The sequence below is a fragment of the Salmo trutta genome, chromosome 17 (genome assembly GCF_901001165.1).
Source record: "Salmo trutta chromosome 17, fSalTru1.1, whole genome shotgun sequence".
Lineage (NCBI taxonomy): Eukaryota > Metazoa > Chordata > Actinopteri > Salmoniformes > Salmonidae > Salmo > Salmo trutta.
In genome coordinates this window covers 55,044,034-55,065,533 of record NC_042973.1, presented here as the reverse complement: position 1 = coordinate 55,065,533, position 21,500 = coordinate 55,044,034, and the positions used below count along the sequence as shown (strand labels likewise).

Sequence of the window (21,500 nt, the reverse complement as noted above, 5' to 3'; positions counted from 1 at the left end):
ATCACACAGCCATTAACAGTGGAGTACTTATGCTGGGACTCTCAAACACAGATAAACGACCTGTGCACATCTGAAGCAGTTCCAGCGATTGTGATCTCAGAGAACATATGGAAAAAACGATATATCTTATGAAAAGTTTGAGTGGTAGTAGGAACGTTATAACAAAATCCTGTGAAGTTGACAGGCTTTTGATCAGTAGAGGTATTAACTTGGCTCCTCTGAGGTCGAGGTCAGCGGTGACGGCCTGCCTGGCGTCTGCTCCTCCAAAGTACAAAGCAGTCCCCTCCACCAGAACCCCACAGTCAGTACAGGGACGACCCCCCTCCAACACCTGCCACTGAGGGCCCGGCGCCCCATCCCAGTCAAAACGCTCCTTCAGAGATGTCTGGGGAAATAGAATAGAATAGATACTTTATTGTCCATAGTATGGACATTTGTCTTCTGCCCTTTTCCCAACACCCCAACACACACAAATGTTCCGAGCCACATAATCTGCCATGGTGCAGAATCCCTAGGGGGAGGGCAATGTAATTGCATTTTGAATTGCATTGTTTTTGCTATGTGAACAAAATAAATGGTCCTTCAAGCCAGATAGGGACACTTTGTATGTCATTATATGAAATGTACTACATAAATAAAGATTGATTAAGTGATTGATACCTTGAGTGCAGTGCTGACGTAGCAGCTGGGTCCAGTGAAGCCTGGTTCACAGATACATCGCTGGTCCAGACACTCTCCATGTCCCCCACAATGGCTGTCACACGATGGCCCAATGTAGAAGTTCTCCACAGCCCACTGGGTATCACTGTGCTGCTGGTAGAACCGGAAACGCACCGCCCTGCAGAACATAACACATAATGTAGGTTAAGAACTGATGTAGAAGTTCTCCACAGCCCACTGGATATCAGAGTGCTGAACCAAAGAAATGCACCGCCATACACACAATACACACAGGAGGGTCATAAAGATTAAGTGAGGCAAGACTTTTAAATTATCTTCCATAGGCTGTTTTTAACCTGTTGGGGCTAGGGGGCAGTATTTGCATGGCCGGATAAAAAACGTAACCGATTTAAACTGGTTACTACTCTTGCCCAGAAACGAGAATATGCATATAATTAGTAGATTTGGATGGAAAACACTCTAAAGTTTCTAAAACTGTTTGAATGGTGTCTGTGAGTATAACAGAACTCATATGGAAGGCCAAAACCTGAGAAGATTGCATACAGGAAGTGCCCTGTCTGACAATTTGTTGTCCTTCAGTTGCATCTCTATCGAAAATACAGCATCTCTGCTGTAACGTGACATTTTCTAAGGCTTCTATTGGCTCTCAGAAGGCGCCAGAAAGTGTAATGGGGTGTCTGCTGTCTCTGGGCGAAGAACAGCAGGAGAATTTGTGTGGTCAGCCTGGGAACAGTGACACTGGAGCTGCGCGTTCATGAGAATTCTAATTTTTTTTCTTTCAGCCTTTGAATGAATACAACGTCGCCCGGTTGGAATATTATCGCTATTTTACGAGAAAAAAACATAAAAAATTGATTTTAATCAGTGTTTGACATGCTTCGAAGTACGGTAATGGAATATTTTTAAATCTTTTGTCATGAAATGCGCTCGCGCGTCACCCTTCGGATAGTGACCTGAACGCACGAACAAAACAGAGCTATTTGGATATAACTATGGATTATTTGGAACCAAAACAACATTTGTTGTTGAAGTAGAAGTCCTGGGAGTGCATTCTGACGAAGAACAGCAAAGGTAATACCATTTTTCTAATAGTAATTCTGAGTTTGGTGAGGGCCAAACTTGGTGGGTGTCAAAATAGCTAGCCGTGATGGCCGGGCTATGTACTCAGAATATTTCAAAATGTGCTTTCGCCGAAAAGCTATTTTAAAATCTGACACCGCAATTGCATAAAGGAGTTCTGTATCTATAATTCTTAAAATAATTGTTATGTATTTTGTGAACGTTAATCATGAGTAATTTAGTAAATTCAACGGAAGTTTGCGGTGGGTATGCTAGTTCTGAACATCACATGCTAATGTAAAAAGCTAATTTTTTTTATATAAATATGAACTTGATTGAACAAAACATGCATGTATTGTATAACATAATGTCCTAGGAGTGTCATCTGATGAAGATCATCAAAGGTTAGTGCTGCATTTAGCTGTGGTTTTGGTTTTTGTGACACATATGCTTGCTTTGAAAATGGCTGTGTGATTATTTTTGGCAGGGTACTCTCCTTACATAATCTAATGTTTTGCTTTTGCTGTAAAGCCTTTTTGAAATCGGACAATGTGGTTAGATTAATGAGAGACTTGTCTTTAAATGGTGTAAAATAGTAATATGTTTGAGAAATTGAAGTTATAGCATTTTTGAGGTATTTGTATTTCACGCCACGCAATTCCACTGGCTGTTGACTAGCGTCCCACCTCGCCCAGGGAGGTTAAGGAAGCCTCCTTTCAACTGTAACTTGAGACAGTCCGAATGTCTTGTACCTAAAGAAAGTATTGGAGGAAGCAAGGAGAGAGTGTGCCAGCCAGGTTGAGTATATGTGTGTTTGTGTGTGCATGCTTGCTTATGTACACTACCAGTCAAAAGTTTGGACACATCTACTCATTCAAGGGTTTTTCTTTATTTTTACTATTTTCTACATTGTAAAATAATAGTGAAGACATCAAAACTATGAAATAACACATATGGAATCATGTAGTAAGCAAAAAAGTGTAAAACAAATTAAAATATTTAATATTTGAGATTCTTCAAAGTAGCCACCCTTTGCCTTGATGACAGCTTTGCACACTAAAACTTTTTTGCTTACTACATGATTCCATATGTGTTATTTCATAGTTTTGATGTCTTCACTTTTATTCTACAATGTAGAAAATTGTACAAATGAAGAAAAACACTGGAATGAGTAGGTGTGTTCAAAGTTTTGACTGGTACTGTATGTGCATGTTTGTACTGTATTGATCAGGCTTGTCACTCACGTGTCTGCCAGGCTGTCCGTTAGGGGGTAGACGGCCCTTTTCCAACCCTGGGCAGGGAAGAAGACACTGGGCTGGGAGATCTGTCCTCCACAGCAGGGGTCAGCAGGGAGACACTGAGGCACCAGGTACCTCCAGGAGACACCGAAGTCCACAGAATACTGGACATGGACCTGATGCTCGGAATGGCGCTCCGGCACACTACAGCCCACCACAATCTGTAGAGACACATGAACATGCAAAAACATTTATTGTACATACACACATATCCTGTACTTTTGCTCACAATATACACAAACACACCCAACCCCCCCACAGAGACACACACAAACACACACACACACACACACACACACACACACACACACACACACACACACTCCTAGCGGTTAATCTCAGAAGTGTCTAGAGAAGCAGGGGTGTTCAATGTCAGTCCTGGAGGGCCAAAACACTCCTGGCTTTCACCCTCTCCTAATCAGGAACTGATGCAGACCTGGGATACCAGGTGAGAGCAATTAACTAATAGGTAGAAACAAAAAACAGAAATGTTTCGGCCCTCCAGGACCGGAATTGAACATCCCTGGTCTAGGGGGTAGGAACAAGATTTGTTTTTCGACAGGACCACACACTCAACCATTTCCACTGTTTTGTACACAATTGTTGTTACCTTGAACTGCATGACCCAGCCTTTGTCCGGGACGATGTCATGTGTGACTGCATACACCTCTCTGCCGTCATCATTACCACACACCATGACTCCGTCTGGAGAGCTACAGAACCTCTGAACCGCACAGTCCTCACTGAACAGCCAGTGGTCACTCACTGAGAGAGAGGGAAGCATGGGTGAGGGGTCAGAGAAAGGGAGAGAGAAAGGAAGAGGGAGAGAGAAAGTAAGCATCCATCTCATCAAACAAAATATATTTTTTCAAATACCTTATTTTTTTTTTCAAATACCTAGATTCAATAAATGTTCCTTCTGAAAGCAGTTGTATTTGATGCGGTCATTGCTTATTAGGATGAAACCTAATATGAGATGCGCAAACTCAACTCAACAATCAGACATGGGAAGTCAAGTCAGAATTGGGGCCTGTATGACTGAAAGATACTCCCCCAACTGTGTATGTACCTGTAGTTGTGTATGTACCTGTGGTGGTGTATGTTGTGGTCTCGTCCAGATCCCCTGTGTATATACCTGAGGTGCTCTCCTCCTCTCCCTCATTCAACAGGCCTATCCTGCCCGTGGGGGTACCATCAGCGGGTGCTCTCTCGTGGTTAGGCAGTGCCACCCCTCCGAAGGTGTCAGAGATCTGTGCCCCCGGGTCGGAGCCAGCGATTAGGACGTTATCCAGCGCCCAGTCACTGTGATCGGACCCCTCGTGGGTCGGTTGCCACCAGCGCACACGCACACCCTCCTGACGGGCCGCATGGGGCAGCAGTACATTGACGAATCTACACATGACACACAGGTTAGGATTGGGAACATCTGATGTGAAAGAAGTGGACAGGTTAAAGCCAATTCCCAGTTACTGTATATCCTATTTTGCTGTACTTCATTACTTGTAAGTCTATAAATACTCCTACTTTTTCATGTGTGTTAAGCCTGACGAAGACCTTTGGGTAAAAACATAAACCGTGGGAGCACTGGGAGTAATCAACAAAGTGTGCGTGTATCTATTTTTCATAAAAAAGGCCCACCCAGGCTTTCTGTACAGGTCGTAAAAGATCTCTGTCAACACGATCCAGTTGATTCCACCATTCAGACTGAACTCGAGTAGCACACACTGGTTACGGTTGCTCGGTGGGGTCATGCAGCCATACATAAAGTAGAACTGGATGAACTCTGCGTTGGTCAGGTTCAGATCCACCGTCACCAGCTGACGACTGCAACTCTGTTGGAGAGAGAGACAAATACAAGAGAAAACATGGAGGTTAAAGAGAAAGACATTAGATGAAGAGAGAGACACACCAGGTTTGGGCTCAATTTAATTTATGTATTAAAATTACAATTTAAATATTATTAATTGAGGTTATAAAGAGAAAATCAAATTCAAGTAAAAATAGCAGTTTATTCTCAATAAGGAATTTTCTGTTATTAAATTGTAGTGTCAGCTCACTTCCCAAATTGAATTGTAATAAATTCTAACCCTGATAACAACAGAGAGTAGCAGCGGTGTAAAAGAGGGGGGGGGGGCAATGCAAATAGTCTGGGTAGCCATTTGATTAGGTGTTCAGGAGTCTTATGGCTTGGGGGTAGAAGCTGTTTAGAAGCCTCTTGGACCTAGACTTGGCACTCCGGTACCCCTTGCCGTGCAGTAGCAGAGAGAACAGTCTATGACTAGGGTGGCTGGAGTCTTTGACAATTTTTAGGGCCTTCCTCTGACCGCCTCGTATAGAGGTCCTGGATGGCAGGAAGCTTGGCCCCAGTGATGTACTGGGCTGTTCGTGCTACCCTCTGAAGTGCCTTGCGGTCGGTGCAACCAGTCAGGATGCTCTCGATGGTGCAGCTGTAGAAACTTTTGCGGATCTGAGGACCCATGCCAAATCTTTTCAGTCTCCTGAGGGGGAATAGGTTTTGTCGTGCCCTCTTCACGACTGTCTTGGTGTGCTTGGATCATGTCAGTTTGTTGGTGATGTGGACACCAAGGAACTTGAAGCTCTCAACCTGCTCCAGTGCTGCCCTGTCAATAAGAATGGGGGCGTGCTCAGTCCTCTTTTTCCTGAAGTCCACAATCATCTCCTTTGCCTCTTTTGGCTGTAGTCAATTAATAGCATTCTCACATAGGTGTTCCTTTTGTCCAGCTGGGAAAGGGCAGTGTAGAGTGCAATAGAGATTGCATCATCTGTGGATCTATTGGGGCGGTATGCAACTTGGAATGGGTCTAGGGTTTCTGGGATAATGGTGTTGATGGGAGCCATGACCAGCCTTTCGAAGCACTTCATGGCTACAGACGTGAGTGCTACGGGTCGGTAGTTATTTAGGCAGGTTACCTTAGTGTTCTTGGGCATAGGCACTATGGTGGTCTGCTTAAAACATGTTGGTTTTACAGACTCGGACAGGGAGAGGTTGAAAATGTCAGTGAAGACACTTGCCAGTAGGTCCGCGCATGCTCGCTCACAGTCTTCCAGAATAGCTGGTGCTCTCATGCATGTTTCAGTGTTATTTGCATTGAAGCGAGCATTTTTATTATTATTAAACCTTTATTTAACCAGGAAGGGCTCATTGAGATTTAAAATCACTTTTTCAAGAGCGTCCTGGCCAAGATAGGCAGCACCAAGTCATTACAAAAATTATAGACAAACAACATGAAAAAAAGTAATCTAGTAAAAACCATAGAATTCACAAGAGTATGACAAAATCAAAAACAGCAAATAGCAGCGGTGTAAAAGCATAGAAGTAGTTAAGCTTGTCTGGTAGGCCCTTGTCACTGGGCAGCTCTCGGCTGTGCTTCCCTTTGTAGTCTGTAATGGTTTGCAAGCCCTGCCACATCCGACGAGCGTCAGAGCCGGTGTAGTACGATTCGATCTTAGTTCTGTATTGATGCTTTGCCTGTTTGATGGTTTGTCGGAGGGCATAGCGGGATTTCTTATAAGCTTCCTGGTTAGAGTCATAGTCCCGCTCCTTGAAAGCGGCAACTCTAGCCTTTAGGTCAGTGTGGATGTTGCCTGTAATCCATGGCTTCTGGTTTGGGTATGTACGTACGGTCACTGTTGGGATGACGTCATCGATGCAGTTAGTGATGAAGCCAATGACTAATGTGGTGTACTCCTCAATGCCATTGTAGGAATCCCTGAACTTATTCCAATCTGTGCTAGCTAAACAGTCCTGTAGCTTAGCATCTGCTTCATCTGACCACTTTTGTATTGATCTAATCACTGGTGCTTCCTGCTTTAATTTTTGCTTCTAAGCAGGAATCAGGAGGATAGAATTATGGTCAGATTTGCCAAAATGAGGTCGAGGGAGAGCTTTGTATGATTCTCCATGTGTGGAGTCAAGGTGGTCCAGAGTTTTTTTCCCCTCTGGTTGCACATGTAACATGCTGATAGAAATTTGGTAAAACGGATTTAAGTTTCCCTGCATTAAAGTCCCCGGCAACTAGGAGCTCCGCTTATGTGTGAGAATGTTCTTGTTTGCTTATGCCGGAATACAGCTCATTCAATGCTGTCTTACTGTAGTGCCAGCCTCTAACTGTGGTGGTATGTAAACAGCTACGAAGAATACAGATGAAAACTCTCTCTGTACGTAGTGTGGTTTACAGGCACAATGGATTGATAGGCACTGACCCCGCTGAAGTGCAGTGCAGCTCCAGATGCCACGGCCCCACACACAGTGCTGAGCTTTCCCCCGGTTACCAGGTGCCAGTGGCTAAGAGAGGGGGCCCGGCTGAAACTGTCCTTCAGCTGGGAGGGCAGGGGGGCCACAGGCTCATCACAGTACTCGCCTTCCCACTCTGGGTCACACCTGGGGGGGACGAGAGGTGAGAGAAAGGGGTAAGGAGGTTATTGAATGGTCTCTCAGGTTGCTGTGTGTGATATTGTTGTTACGGATGTCGGGACTTCTACTTCAACATGGCAATGGAACACCACATTCGTGTCTGTAATTATTCTTTCAGGCTGGTGTGTTATTGAAATATCAGTCACTCACACACAGGAGCTCTGCTGGCAGCGTCCATGTCCGGAGCACATGTCGGAGCAGCCGTCTCCGATGTAGAGGTTGTCTAGAGCCCAGGTCTGCTGCTTGTCGAACGGAGCCTGCTGGAACCAACGGAACCGTGTAGCTGGAGACCTGCAGATACATGTTAATGACATAATACAACTCGTACCAACATTTAAAGCTGTTCAAATGTTTAGACGGTGATTTTGAAGAATAACAACCTCTGTTTGGTTTGGCAGTCAAACAACGTGTAACTGACCTGGCGTAGGTGGGAACGGGCAGAGTGACTCGGCCCCACTTGTTGTATGTGTCTGCCACCAGCAGTCTCTGTAGGGTGTAGGAGGAGCAGTCTTGACTGGTGGGGAGACAGTCACGCACCAGAGGCTGCCAGTGCAGACCCAGGTCCAGAGAATACTCAAGCTCAATGGCTGTGATGGACAAGGGTACAGAAAGACGCATAAATAAAATCTAATGTTATTAGTCGCATACACATGTGTAACCTTTACTTAACTAGGCAAGTCAGTTAAGAACAAATTCTTCTTTACAATGACGGTCTACACCGGCCAAACCTGGACGACACTGGGCCAATTGTGATCCGCCCTATGGGACTCCCAATCACGGCCGGTTGTGATACAGCCTGGATTCAAACCAGGGTGTCTGTAGTGACGCCTCAAGCACTGAGATGCAGTGCCTTAGATCGCTGTGCCAAACGGGAGCAGCGAATACAGGGTATTCAGAAAATATTCAGACCGCTTCCCTTCTTCCACATTTTGTTATATTGCAGCCTTATTCTAAAATTGATTATAAAAAAAATTCCCTCATCAATCTACACTATAATGACAAAGTGAAAACAGGTTTTTAGAAATTTTTTCAAATGCATAAAAAATTTAAAACAGATATCTTGTTTGTATAAGTATTCAGACCCTTCGCTAAGAGACTCAAAATTGAGCTCAGGTGCATCCTGTTTCCATTGATCATCCCTGGGGAGTTTCTACAACTTGATTGGAGTCCGCCTGTGGTAAATTCAATTGATTGGGCATGAATTGGAAAGGCACACACCTGTCTATATAAGGTCCTACAGTTGACTGTGCATGTCAGAGCAAAAACCAAGCCATGAGGTGGAAGGAATTGTCGGTTAAGCTCCAAGACAGGATTGTATAGAGGCACAGATCTGGGGAAGGGTAGCATTGAAGGTCCACAAGAACACAGTGGTCTCCATCACTCTTAAATGGAAGGAGTTTGGAACCACCAAAACTCTTCCTAGAGCTGGCTGCCCGTCCAAACTGAGCAATCGGGGGAGAGGGGCCTTGGTCAGGGATGTGACCAAGAACGCGATGGTGACTCTGATAGTGCTCCAGAGTTCCTCTGTGGAGATGGGAGAACCTTCCGTCCATCAATCAGGCCTTTATGGTAGAGTAGCCAGACAGAAACCACTCCTTAGTAAAAGGCATATGACAGCCCGCTTGGAGTTTGCTAAAAGGCACCTAAAGGACTCTGACCATTTGAAACAAGATTCTCTGAGAAAACCAACACTGAACTCTTTGGCCTGAATGCCAAGCGCCACGTCTGGAGGAAACCTGGCACCAATCCCTACGGTGAAGCATGGTGGTGGCAGCATCATACTGTAGGGATGTTTTTCAGCGGCAGGGACTGGGAGACTACTCAGGATCGAGGGAAAGATGAACCGAGCAAAGTACTGAGAGATCCTTGATGAACATCTTCTCCAGAGCACTCAGGACCTCAGAATGGAAGGTTTACCTTCCAACAGGACAGCGAACCTAAGCACACAGCCAAGACAATGCAGGACTGGCTTCGGGACAAGTCTCTGAATGTTCTTGAGTTGCCGAGCAGGAGCCCAGTCTTGAACCCTATCAAACATTTCTGGACGGACCTGAAAATAGCTGTGTAGCAAAGCTCCCCATCCAACCTGACAGAGCTTGAGAGGATTTGCAGAGAAGAATGGAAATAAACTCCACAAATACAGGTGTGCCAAGCTTGTAGCGTCACACCCAAGAAGATTTGAGGCTGTAATCGATGCCAAAGGTGCTTCAACAAAGTACTGAGTAAAGGGCCTGAATAGTTTTGTAAAGTGATTTTAATGTTTTAAAATAATGTTTTACATTTCCCCAAACATTCCCCAAACATTTTAAATCCTGGGGTCACTTAGAAATGTTTGTGTTTTTGAAAGAAAAGCTAATTTCTTGTCCATTAAAATAACATCAAATTGATCAGAAATACAGTGTAGACATTGACAATCTTGTAGATGACTATTGTAGCTTGAAAAAGCAGATGTTTGATGGTATATCTAAATAGGCGTATAGAGGCCCATTATCAGCAACCATCACTCCTGTGTTCCAATGGCACGTTGTGTTAGCTAATCCAAGTTTATCATTTAACCTCTCTGGGCCAGTGGGACGCTTGCGTCCCACCTACTCAACAGCCAGTGTAATACCGTGGCGCGATATTCAAATACCTTAGAAATGCTATTACTTCAATTTCTCAAACATATGACTATTTTACACCATTTTAAAGACAAGACTCTCGTTAGTCTAACCACACTGTCCGATTTCAAAAAGGCTTTACAATGAAAGCAAAACATTAGATTATGTCAGCAGAGTACCCAGCCAGAAATAATCAGACACCCATTTTTCAAGCTAGCATATAATGTCACATAAACCCAAACCACAGCTAAATGCAGCACTAACCTTTGATGATCTTCATCAGATGACAATCCTAGGACATTATGTTATACAATACATGCATGTTTTGTTCAATCAAATTCATATTTATATCAAAAAACAGCTTTTTACATTAGCATGTGACTAGCATGTGACTAGCATTCCCACCGAACACATCCGGTGAATTTACTAAATTACTCATGATAAAAGTTCACAAAAAACATAACAATTATTTTAAGAATTATAGATACAGAACTCCTCTATGCACTCGCTATGTCTGATTTTAAAATAGCTTTTCGGTGAAAGCACATTTTGCAATATTCTAAGTAGATAGCCCGGCATCACAGGGCTAGCTATTTAGACACCCACCAAGTTTAGCCCTCACCAAAGTCAGATTTACTATAAGAAAAATTGGATTACCTTTGCTGTTCTTCGTCAGAATGCACTCCAAGGACTTCTACTTCAATAACAAATGTTGGTTTGGTTCCAAATAATCCATAGTTATATCCAAATAGCGGCGTTTTGTTCGTGCGTTCAAGACACTATCCAAGGGTGACGAAGGGTTACGCGCCCGAAGCGTTTCGTGACAAAAAAAATCTAAATAATCCATTACCGTACTTCGAAGCATGTCAACCGCTGTTTAAAATCAATTTTTATGCCATTTTTCTCGTAAAAAAGCGATAATATTCCGACCGGGAGTGGTTGTTTTCGTTCAAAGAGAGAGAAAGTAAACATGGAGTCGACTCGTGCACGCGCCTCAGTCTCATAGTACTCTGACCGACCACTATCCAAACGCGCTAATGTTTTTCAGCCAGGGCCTGCAAAGCCACCATTCAGCTTTTTGCCGCCTTCTGAGAGCCCATGGGAGCCGTAGGAAGTGTCACGTAACAGCAGAGATCCCATGTTTTGGATAGAGATGATGGATAGAGATGGCCAAGAAATGGTCAGACAGGGTACTTCCTGTACAGAATCTTCTCAGGTTTTGGCCTGCCAAATGAGTTCTGTTATACTCACAGACACCATTCAAACAGTTCTAGAAGCTTTAGGGTGTTTTCTATCCAAATCAAACAATTATATGCATATTCTAGTGACTGGGCAGGAGTAGTAACCAGATTAAATCGGGTACATTTTTTATCCGGCCGTGAAAATACTGCCCCCTATCCATAACAGGTTAAATAATTGTTATAAATTTTGTCAACGTTTATGAGTTCTTCTGTAAATGAATGTGCCTATTCACTGGGAGTTATGGGGAGAAAACATTTTCTGAACGTCACACGCCAATGTAAAAATTGGGTTTTTGGATATAAATATGAACTTGATCGAACAAAAAATAAGTCTATTGTCTAACATGATGTCCTAGGAGTGTCATCTGATGAAGATTGTCAAAGGTTAGTGCTTCATTTTAGCTGTATATCTGGTTTTGTGATGGCTATCCATGCTTGGAAAATGGCTTTTTTTGTTTGTTGCTAAGGTGCTATGCTAAAATAATCTAAGGTTTTGCTTTCACCGTAAAGCCTTTTTGAAATCGGACAATGTGATTGGATTAAGGAGTAGAGAATCTTTAAAATGCCGTATAATACTTGAATTTTAATTTTGAGATTATTTTTTATTTTATTTTTCGCGCCGTGCTATCTCACTGGTTGTTGTCCAACCAATCCCGTTAACGGAATTTTATCTCGAAGGGGTCATCAAGAGGTTAACAGTCTGATGGCCTTGAGATAGAAGCTGTTTTTCAGTCTCTCGGTGCCAACTTAGATGCACCTGTACTGACCTGGCCTTCTGGATGGTAGCAGGGTGAACAGGCAGTGGCTCGGGTGGTTGTTGTTCATAAACACACCAGCCAGCTGGTCTGTGCATGCTCTGCGAACGCGGCTAGGGATTCCGTCTGGACCGGCAGCCTTGCGAGGGTGACAGGTTTTTGGCCTTCCTGTGACATAGGGTGCTATATGTGTCCTGGAGGGCAGATAGTTTGCCCCCGGTGACCGCACCACCCTTTGGAGAGCTTTGCAGTTGTGGGCGGTGCTGTTGCCGTACCAGGCGGTGATACAGCCCAACAGGATGCTCTCAATTGTGCATCTGTAAAAGTTTGTGAGGGTTGTAGCCAAATTTCTTCAGCCTCCTGAGGTTGAAGAGGCGATGTTGCACCTTCTTCACCACACTGACTGTGTGGGTGGAACATTTCAGTTTGTCTGTGATGTGTACCCCAAGGAACTTAAAAATGTCCACCTTCTCCACTGCTGTCCCGTCGATGTGGATAGGGGGTGCTCCCTTTTTCCTGATGTCCACGATAATCTCCTTTGTTTTGTTGACGTTGAGTGATAGGTTGTTTTCCTGACACCACACTCCGAGTGCCCTCACTTCCTCCCTATAGGCTGTCTCGTCATAGGCTGTTGGTGATCAAGTCTACTACTGTTGTGTCATCTGCAAACTAGATGATTGAGTTGGAGACGTGCATGGCCACGCAGTCATGGGTGAACAGGGAGTACAGGAGGAGGATGAGCACGCACCCCAGTGTTGAGGATCAGCAGAATGGAGATGTTGTTTCCTACCTTCACCACCTGGGGACGGCCCGTCAGGAATTCCAGGACCCAATCGCACAGGGCGGGGTTGAAACCCAGGTCCTCAAGCTTAATGATGAGTTTGGAGGGTAGTGTTATGTCGAATGCTGAGCTATAGTCAATGAACGGCATTCTTACATAGGTATTCCTCTTGTCCAGGTGGGATAGGGCAGTGTGCAGTGTAATGGCGATTGCATCGTCTATGGACCTATTGGGGCGGTAAGCAAATTGAAGTGGGTCTAGGGTGACAGGTAAGGTGGAGGTGATAGGATACTTGACTAGCCTCTCAAAGTACTTCATGATGACAGAAGTGAGTGTTGAGGCAATAGTCATTCAGATCAGTTACCTTTGCCTTCTTGGGTACAGGAACAATGGTGGCCGTCTTGAAGCATGTGGATAGGGAGAGATTGAATTGTCCGTAAACACACCAGCCAGCTGGTCTGCGCATGCTCTGTGAACGCGGCTAGGGATGCCGTCTGGACCGGCAGCCTTGCGACGGTTAACATGTTTAACTTCTTTGGGCTAGGGGGCAGTATTTTCACATCCGGATAAAAAACGTACCCGATTTAATCTGGTTACGACTCCTGCCCAGTAACTAGAATATGCATATAATTATTGGCTTTGGATAGAAAACACCCTAAAGTTTCTAAAACTGTTTGAATGGTGTCTGTGAGTATAACAGAACTCCTATGGCAGGCAAAAACCTGAGAAGATTTCATGCAGGAAGTGGCCTGTCTGACAAGGTGTTGTTGTTCTTGCTTCTGTTTATTGAAGAGTCAGGATCTTAGCTGTAACGTGACACTTCCTACGGCTCCAATAGGCTCTCAGAGCCCGGGAAAAACCTGAACGATGACGAGGCAGCCTCTGGCTGAAACACATTATCGCCTTTTCCAAGTGGCCCATCAGAGGACAATGGAATTAGGCGCGTGCCCGATTCGACCCCGTGCAGTATTTTAATTCGGCTGTTTACCTAATTGTAGATTCCCGGTCGGAATATTATCGCTTTTTTACGAGAAAAATGGCATAAAAATTGATTTTAAACAGCGGTTGACATGCTTTGAAGTACGGTAATGAAATATTTAGAAATCTTTTGTCACGAAATGCGCCGTGCGCTCGACCGTTATTTACCATTGGGATAGTGTCTAGAACGCACGAACAAAACGTCGCTGTTGGAACATAACAATGGATTATTTGGGACGAAACCTACATTTGTTATTGAAGTAGAAGTCCTGGGAGTGCATTCTGACGAAGAACAGGGAAGGTAATAACATTTTTGTTATAGTAAATGTGATTTTGGTGAAGGCTAAACTTGCCGGGTGTCTAAATAGCTAGCCCTGTGATGCCGGGCTATCTACTCAGAATATTGCAAAATGTGCTTCATCCGAAAAGCTATTTTAAAATCGGCCATATCGAGTGCATAGAGGAGTAATGTATCTATAATTCTTAAAATAATTGTTACGCTTTTTGTGAACGTTTATCGTGAGTAATTTAGTAAATTGTTAGTAAATTCCCCGGAAGTTTGCGGGGGGTATGCTAGTTCTGAACATCACATGCTAATGTAAAAAGCTGGTTTTTGATATAAATATGAACTTGATTGAACAAAACATGCATGTATTGTATAACATAATGTCCTAGGTGTGTCATCTGATGAAGATCATCAAAGGTTAGTGCTGCATTTAGCTGTCTTCTGGGTTTTTGTGACATTATATGCTAGCTTGACAAATGGGTGTCTGATTATTTCTGGCTGGGTACTCTGCTGACATAATCTAATGTTTTACTTTCGTTGTAAAGCCTTTTTGAAATCGGACAGTGTGGTTAGATTAACGAGAGTCTTGTCTTTAAATAGCTGTAAAATAGTCATATGTTTGAGAAATTGAAGCAATAGCATTTCAAAGGTTTTGAAAATCGCGCCACAGGATTCAACTGGCTGTTACGTAGGTGGGACGAATTCGTCCCTCCGGTCCTAAACAGGTTAAATGTTTTACTCACGTCGGCCACGGATAAGGAGAGCCCACAATCCTTGGTAGCAGGCCACGTCGGTGACACTGCATTATCCTCAAAGCGGGCAAAGAAGGAGTTTCGTTTATCTGGAAGCAAGACGTCGGTGCCCGTGACGTGGCTGGTTTTCCTTAAGTATTCCATTATTGCCTGTAGACCCTGTCACATACGTCTCGTGTCTGAGCCGTTGAATTGTGACTCCACTTTGTCTGTATACTGACATTTCGCTTGTTTAATTGCCTTGCGAAGGGCATAACTACACTGTTTGAATTCAGCCATATTTGAAGTCACCTTTCCTTGTTTAAATGCGGTGGTTCGCGCTTTCAGTTTCATGCATCTATCCACCGTTTCTGGTTAGGGTAAGTTTTAACAGTCACAGAAGGTACAACATCTCATATACACTTCCTTATAAACTCACTCACCGAATCAGCATATACATCAATATTATTCTCTGAGGTTACCCGGAATATATCAAAACAATCTTAAAGAGTGGATTCCGATTGGTCAGACCAGCTTTGAATAGTCCTGAGCATTGGTACAGCCTGTTTGAGTTTCTGCCTATAGGAAGGGAGGAGCAAAAGGAAGTCGTGGTCAGATTTGCCAAAAGGAGGGCGGGGGTGGGCCTTATATGCAGCGCGGAAGTTAGAGTAGCAGTGATCCAGTGTTTTACCAGCGCGAGCGCTACAGTCAATATGCTGATAGAATTTAGGTAGCCTTGTTCTCAAATTTGCTTTGTTAAAGTCCCCAGCTACAATAAACGCAGCTTCAGGATATACGGTTTCCAGTTTGCATAAAGTCCAGTGAAGTTCCTTGAGGGCCGTCGAGGCTTGAGGGGGGATATACCCGGCTGTGACAATACCCGATGAGAATTCCCCTTGGGAGACAGTACGGTCGGCATTTGATTGTGAGGAATTCTAGGTCAGGTGAACAAAGGGACATGAGTTCCTGTATGTTGTTACAATTACACCATGAGTCGTTAATCATGAAACATACACCACCGCCCTTCTTCTTCCCGGAGAAATGTTTATTCCTGTCGGCGCGACGAACAAGGAATCCAGGTGGCTTTACCAACTCCGGCAGAATATCCCAAGACAGCCATTTACTTTGAAACAGAGTAGTTACAATCCCTGATGTCTCTTTAGAAAGCAACCCTTGCCCTAATTTTGTCTACCTTGTTATCCTGAGACTGGACATTAGTGAGTAATATACACGGAATCTGTGGGAGATGTGCGTGCCTCTGAAGTCTAAAGAGAAGACCGCTCCGTCTACCTCTTCTCCGGCGGTTTTGTTGAGGATCAACCTCTGGAATCAGTTCAAATGCCCTTTGTGGTTCGGACAAAGGTACCGCTTCGGGAAAGTCGTATTCCTGGTTGTAGTGCTGGTAAGTTGACGTCTCTCTGATTTCCTATAGTTCTTCCCGGCTGTATGTAATAACACTTACGTTTTTCTGGGCTAACAATGTAAGAAATAATAGATTACATTTTTTTTTAAATACTGCAAAGTTTCCTAAGGACTAGAAGCGAAGCAGCCCTCTCTGTCGTCCCCATCTTGCTATCAAAGCCTACTGGATGATAACTTGTTTTTAACTAGGACATAAGAATTTATAACTGACTTTTTCTGACATAACATAGGTACAGCAGATCCCCCTTATTGTATGGGACACTTTTAAATGTGCCTTTAGAGGCCATGCAATTCAGAACTCATGTATAAAACAAAACAAATTTAGGTCAAAAAAGTCCATATTAACAAAGGAAATGGAAGGACTAACAATACAGATAGATAGCAATAAAAACTGTACCATAGATGCTCATATTAGAGGAAAAAGAAAAAGAAATGGAGGAACTTATTCAAGAAAGATCCCGTGTAATATATTATAAAAATAAAATGAACTGGATGGAATATGGGGAAAAATGCACCAACTTATTTTTTTATATTCAACAAAGAAATGCTAACTAAAATAATTTACTGAAACTTGTTACAAATGGAGTTACCAAACTATATTTTGAAAGAGGAAGTAAAGTACTTCGTCTCCTCCATCTCCACTAACCGAAGTCAATTGTATGGAGGAACTTCTTGATGCAATTAAAGCCATTAAGGCTGGGAAAACTCCAGGGCTGGATGGCATATCAGTGGAAGTACACCAAACTTTTTTTGACATACTCAGGGGACCGTTATTAGCATGTTTTACCCACTCCTATATAAATTGTAGATTATCAGACACTCAACAAGAAGGTCTGATTTCATTATTACTGAAACAGGATCCAAGTGGTAAATATAAAGATCCAGTCCATTGAAAAAATTGGAGGCCTCTTACACTTTAGTGTTGTGATGCAAAAATTCTAGCTTAGAATAGAATTTAAAAGGTATTGTCGGATATTATTCATCCTAATCAGACAGGTTTTTTTACATGGACGATACATTGGAGTTAATATAAGACAAGTACTGGAAACAATAGAACACTATGAAATATCGGGGAAACCAGGCCTGGTATTCATAGCTGACTTTGAAAAAGTCTTTGATAAAGTACGACTGGAGTTTATATATATAAATGCCTGGAATATTTCATTTTTGGAGAATCTCTTATAAAATTGGTTAAAGTTATGTATAGTACGCCTAGGTGTAAAATAGTAAATAATGGCTACATCTCAGAAAGTTTTAGACTGTCAAGAGGAGTAAAACAAGGTTGTCCACTATTGGCATATCTATGTATTATTGCCATCGAAATGTTAGCTGTTAAAATTAGATCCAACAATAACATTAAAGGATTAGAAATCCAGGGCTTAAAGCAAAGGAGTCATTGTATGCTGATGATTCATGTTTTCTTTAAAATCCACAACTAGAATCCCTCCACAGCTTAATTTTCTAACCTCTCTAGTTAATAATTTGCCAGATGCCGGGAGAACGCTACCTGCCCCAATACATAGTGCCAACGGTAAAGTTTGGTGGAGGAGGAATAATGGTATGGAATGTTTTTCATGGTTCGGGCTATGCCACTTATTCCAGAAAGGGACATTTTACGTTACAACATACAATGACATTCTAGACGATTCTGTGCTTCCAACTTTGTGTCAACAGTTTGGGGAAGGCCCTTTCCTGTTTCAGCATGACAATGCCCCCGTTTACAAAACTAGGTTCAGAAATGGTTTGTCGAGATCGGTATGTAAACACTTGACTGGCCTAGACAGAGCCCTGACCTCAACCCCATTGAACACCTTTGGGATGAATTGGAAAGACAACTGCGAGCCAGGCCTAATCACCCAACATCAGTGCCCGACCTCACTTACCTAGAAAGCATAGCCAGGGAACATTAATAACAGCGAAAACAGCAATCAACAGCAATCCTGAATGCTCACATTTTTACCTACTTTTCTTATAAAACTATTCTCTGACTACCTTGACAAAATAAATGTAACATATTCTTACTTACATAGACAACCTGTCAAATGTATATATTTTGTGGCTCACCGTAGCAAGAGTTTGTGACAGAGCATGAAGCTGAGAAATCAAACTGTATGAAAGCATCCTGTCCCAGGCTGATGTCTGTGGTGACAGCGTAGCGCGTGTTGGACTTCTCTATGAAAGCGAAGGCCGCCCCGTCAGAACCACAGACGGGCATGCGGGTACCCCCGGGGTGGAGCAGCCAGGAACGCCCATCCATAGAGGAGAAGTCATCTTCTAAAGGACCCCAGCCACTGGCACTGCCACCCACCACCACCTGGCAGAGTAGAGAGACATAGGTTCATGTCATATGCGTGATACTGTATATTGATAAACATGGACAGATTGAAGGATGGATGAATAATTGGATGAACATATATTTTTAATTTATTTATATATATATATATTTTTCACCTTTATTTAACCAGGTAAGCTAGTTGAGAACAAGTTCTCATTTACAACTGCGACCTGGCCAAGATAAAGCAAAGCAGTGCGACACAAACAACAACACAGAGTTACACATGGAATAAACAAGCATACAGTCAATAACACAATAGAAAAAAATAAAGTCTATATACAGTGTGTGCAAATGGCGTGAGGAGGTAAGGCAATAAATAGGCCATAGTAGCGGAGTAATTACAATTTAGCAAATTAACACTGGAGTGATAGATAGATGTAGGTAAGGTGTTTCACCTGGTCAATAACCCATGGACTATAGAAGTGTCCATTCTCAGAGGGCTGCCACCAGCGTAGGCGCGTGGCGGAGGTACGGGCACGCAGAGGGATCTCCAGGGCCACGAAGCGAGCCTGGTTACTGCTGTTGGAGAAGAGGAAGTTGATGATGATTATGATGAAGTTAATGAGTTATTGTATCCATTAGTAAATATTTTTTTGCGTCATAAATCATGTCAGTATAACACAAAACAACATTTAAAGTACAGTGATGTGTCACGCCCTTATCTGTTTCACCTGTCTTTGTGAATGTCTCAACCCCCCTCCAGGTATCGCCCATCCTCCCCATTGTCCCCTATGTAGTTATACCTGTGTTTTCTGTTTGTCTGTTGTCGGATGGTCTTGTTTGTCAAGCTTAACAGCATTTGTCCTGTTAGCTCCTGTCTTTTCCCAGCCTCTCTTTTTCTCGAAACAGTCTGCATCTGGGTCTTACCTTATCCTGATATGATGTACAGTGAGAGTTATGCTAACCTGTTGGAGAAGAAGAAGTCCTGCAGCAGGCCCCAGGTCAGAGCCCCGTCTACAGAGAACTGGAGCAGGACAGGTTGGGAGCGGGGGTCTGGGGAGGCCTTACCACAGCCCAGACGCAGGAAGAACTGAATAAACCTACAAAATATATACAGTTGAAGTCGGAAGTTTACATGCACTTAGGTTGTAGTCATTAAAACATGTTTTCAACCACTCCACATATTTCTTGTTAACCTCTCTAGGGTAGGGGGCAGTATTTGCATGGCCGGATAAAAAACAGACCCGATTTAATCTGGTTATTACTACTGCCCAGAAACTAGAATATGCATTCTGACGAAGAACAGCAAAGGTAATCAAACTTTTCTAATAGTAAATCGGAGTTTGGTGAGTACCACACTTGGTGCGTGTCAAAATAGCTAGCCTGTGATGGCCGGGCTATCTACTCAGAATATTGCAAAATGTGCTTTCACCGAAAATCTATTTTAAAATCAGACATAGCGAGTGCATAAAGGAGTTCTGTATCTATAATTCTTAAAATAATTGTTATGTTTTTTGTCAACGTTTATTGTTAGTAATTTAGTAAATTCACCGGAAGTGTTCGGTGGGAATGCTAGTCACATGCTAATCACATGCTAATGTAAAAAGCTGGTTTTTGATATAAATATGAACTTGATTGAACAAAACATGCATGTATTGTATAACATAATGTCCTAGGATTGTCATCTGATGAAGATCATCAAAGGTTAGTGCTGCATTTAGCTGTGGTTTGGGTTTATGTGACATTATATGCTAGCTTGAAAAATGGGTGTCTGATTATTTCTGGCTGGGTACTCTGCTGACATAATCTAATGTTTTGCTTTCGTTGTAAAGCCTTTTTGAAATCGGACAGTGTGGTTAGATTAACGAGAGTCTTGTCTTTAAAATGGTGTAAAATAGTCATATGTTTGAGAAATTGAAGTAATAGCATTTCTAAGGTATTTGAATATCGCGCCACGGGATTACACTGGCTGTTGAGTAGGTGGGACGCAATAAAGTGGTGATCCTAACTGACCTAAGATAGGGAATTTTTTTATAGGATTAATTGTCAGAAATTGTGAAAAACTGAGTTTAAATGTACTTGGCTAAGGCGTCTGTAAACTTCCGACTTCAACTGTATATATAATTATAATGCACATTAATAAATATATGTACATATATCAATGTGTGTGTGTGTGTAAGTGTGTCTTGAGAAAATACACTTCTTTCTCTTTTCATCTGAATTCAAATGGTTATACTTAGCTCACACATACACATTTTACTGTCCATGTGAGGACCATTCCACTTGAGAAGTGAGGACCAGGTTTTCTAATAGGGTTAAATACATTATGCCACCTCAACTCACCATTAAAGGGCCTCAGTAGCACAGCTATCAGTTAAAAACCTTCAAACACACACACACACACACACACACACACACACACACACACACACACACACACACACCACATGGTACCTTGCGTTGGAAAGGTCCATGTCGTTGGTGACCAGCATGCGAAGGCCTTCCTCGCTGAAGAACAGGTGGTTCCCACTGGACATGATACCACATTTCCTGCTAGGTTTCCCTCCACTCAGCAGCCTAAACCGGTCAGTATCCACCGCCCCTCCTGTACACACACACACACACAAGGGCAAGCAGGCATGCACACAAGCACGCACAACAAACACACACAAACGCACACACAGGCATGCAAATTAAAAAATTTCATTGGTAGCACTGGTGCTCTCAACTTTAAAAAGTTAGGACTATCACATGAAATTTAGGAGCACCAGAAAGGAATAATTTTTTAATTGATTGAGATAATTGCCTATACTGGGATTTATGAATTCTAGCTACTTTTACAGCACATGTTGTGCCCTAGAAAGTAATATATAACACTGTTAACACATTAGTTTATTATAAAAGTTATTTAAAAGGTGGCATGCATTGAAAACGTGTGGCTTTCTAGTGGCTTTTTCT

General features: G+C 42.9%; 1 protein-coding gene across 2 annotated transcripts in view; it reads right to left on the bottom strand.

Moving 5' to 3' along the window:
• Positions 1-21,500, bottom strand: part of LOC115152436 (reelin) — a 292,154-nt gene that overhangs the window by 16,266 nt on the left and 254,388 nt on the right. The window contains exons 45-57 of one of the 2 annotated variants that reach the window (XM_029697314.1): positions 20,997-21,147; positions 19,508-19,642; positions 18,998-19,121; positions 18,332-18,581; positions 7,892-8,060; positions 7,624-7,764; positions 7,263-7,440; positions 4,677-4,870; positions 4,126-4,430; positions 3,649-3,803; positions 2,985-3,199; positions 661-838; positions 210-385 (exon numbers count right to left, since the gene is read on the bottom strand). In XM_029697314.1, coding sequence (XP_029553174.1) covers positions 210-385; positions 661-838; positions 2,985-3,199; positions 3,649-3,803; positions 4,126-4,430; positions 4,677-4,870; positions 7,263-7,440; positions 7,624-7,764; positions 7,892-8,060; positions 18,332-18,581; positions 18,998-19,121; positions 19,508-19,642; positions 20,997-21,147 — 2,371 coding nt within the window. The remainder of the gene's footprint in view (positions 1-209; positions 386-660; positions 839-2,984; positions 3,200-3,648; positions 3,804-4,125; positions 4,431-4,676; positions 4,871-7,262; positions 7,441-7,623; positions 7,765-7,891; positions 8,061-18,331; positions 18,582-18,997; positions 19,122-19,507; positions 19,643-20,996; positions 21,148-21,500) is intronic. The other variant, XM_029697315.1, reaches the window with a different exon arrangement.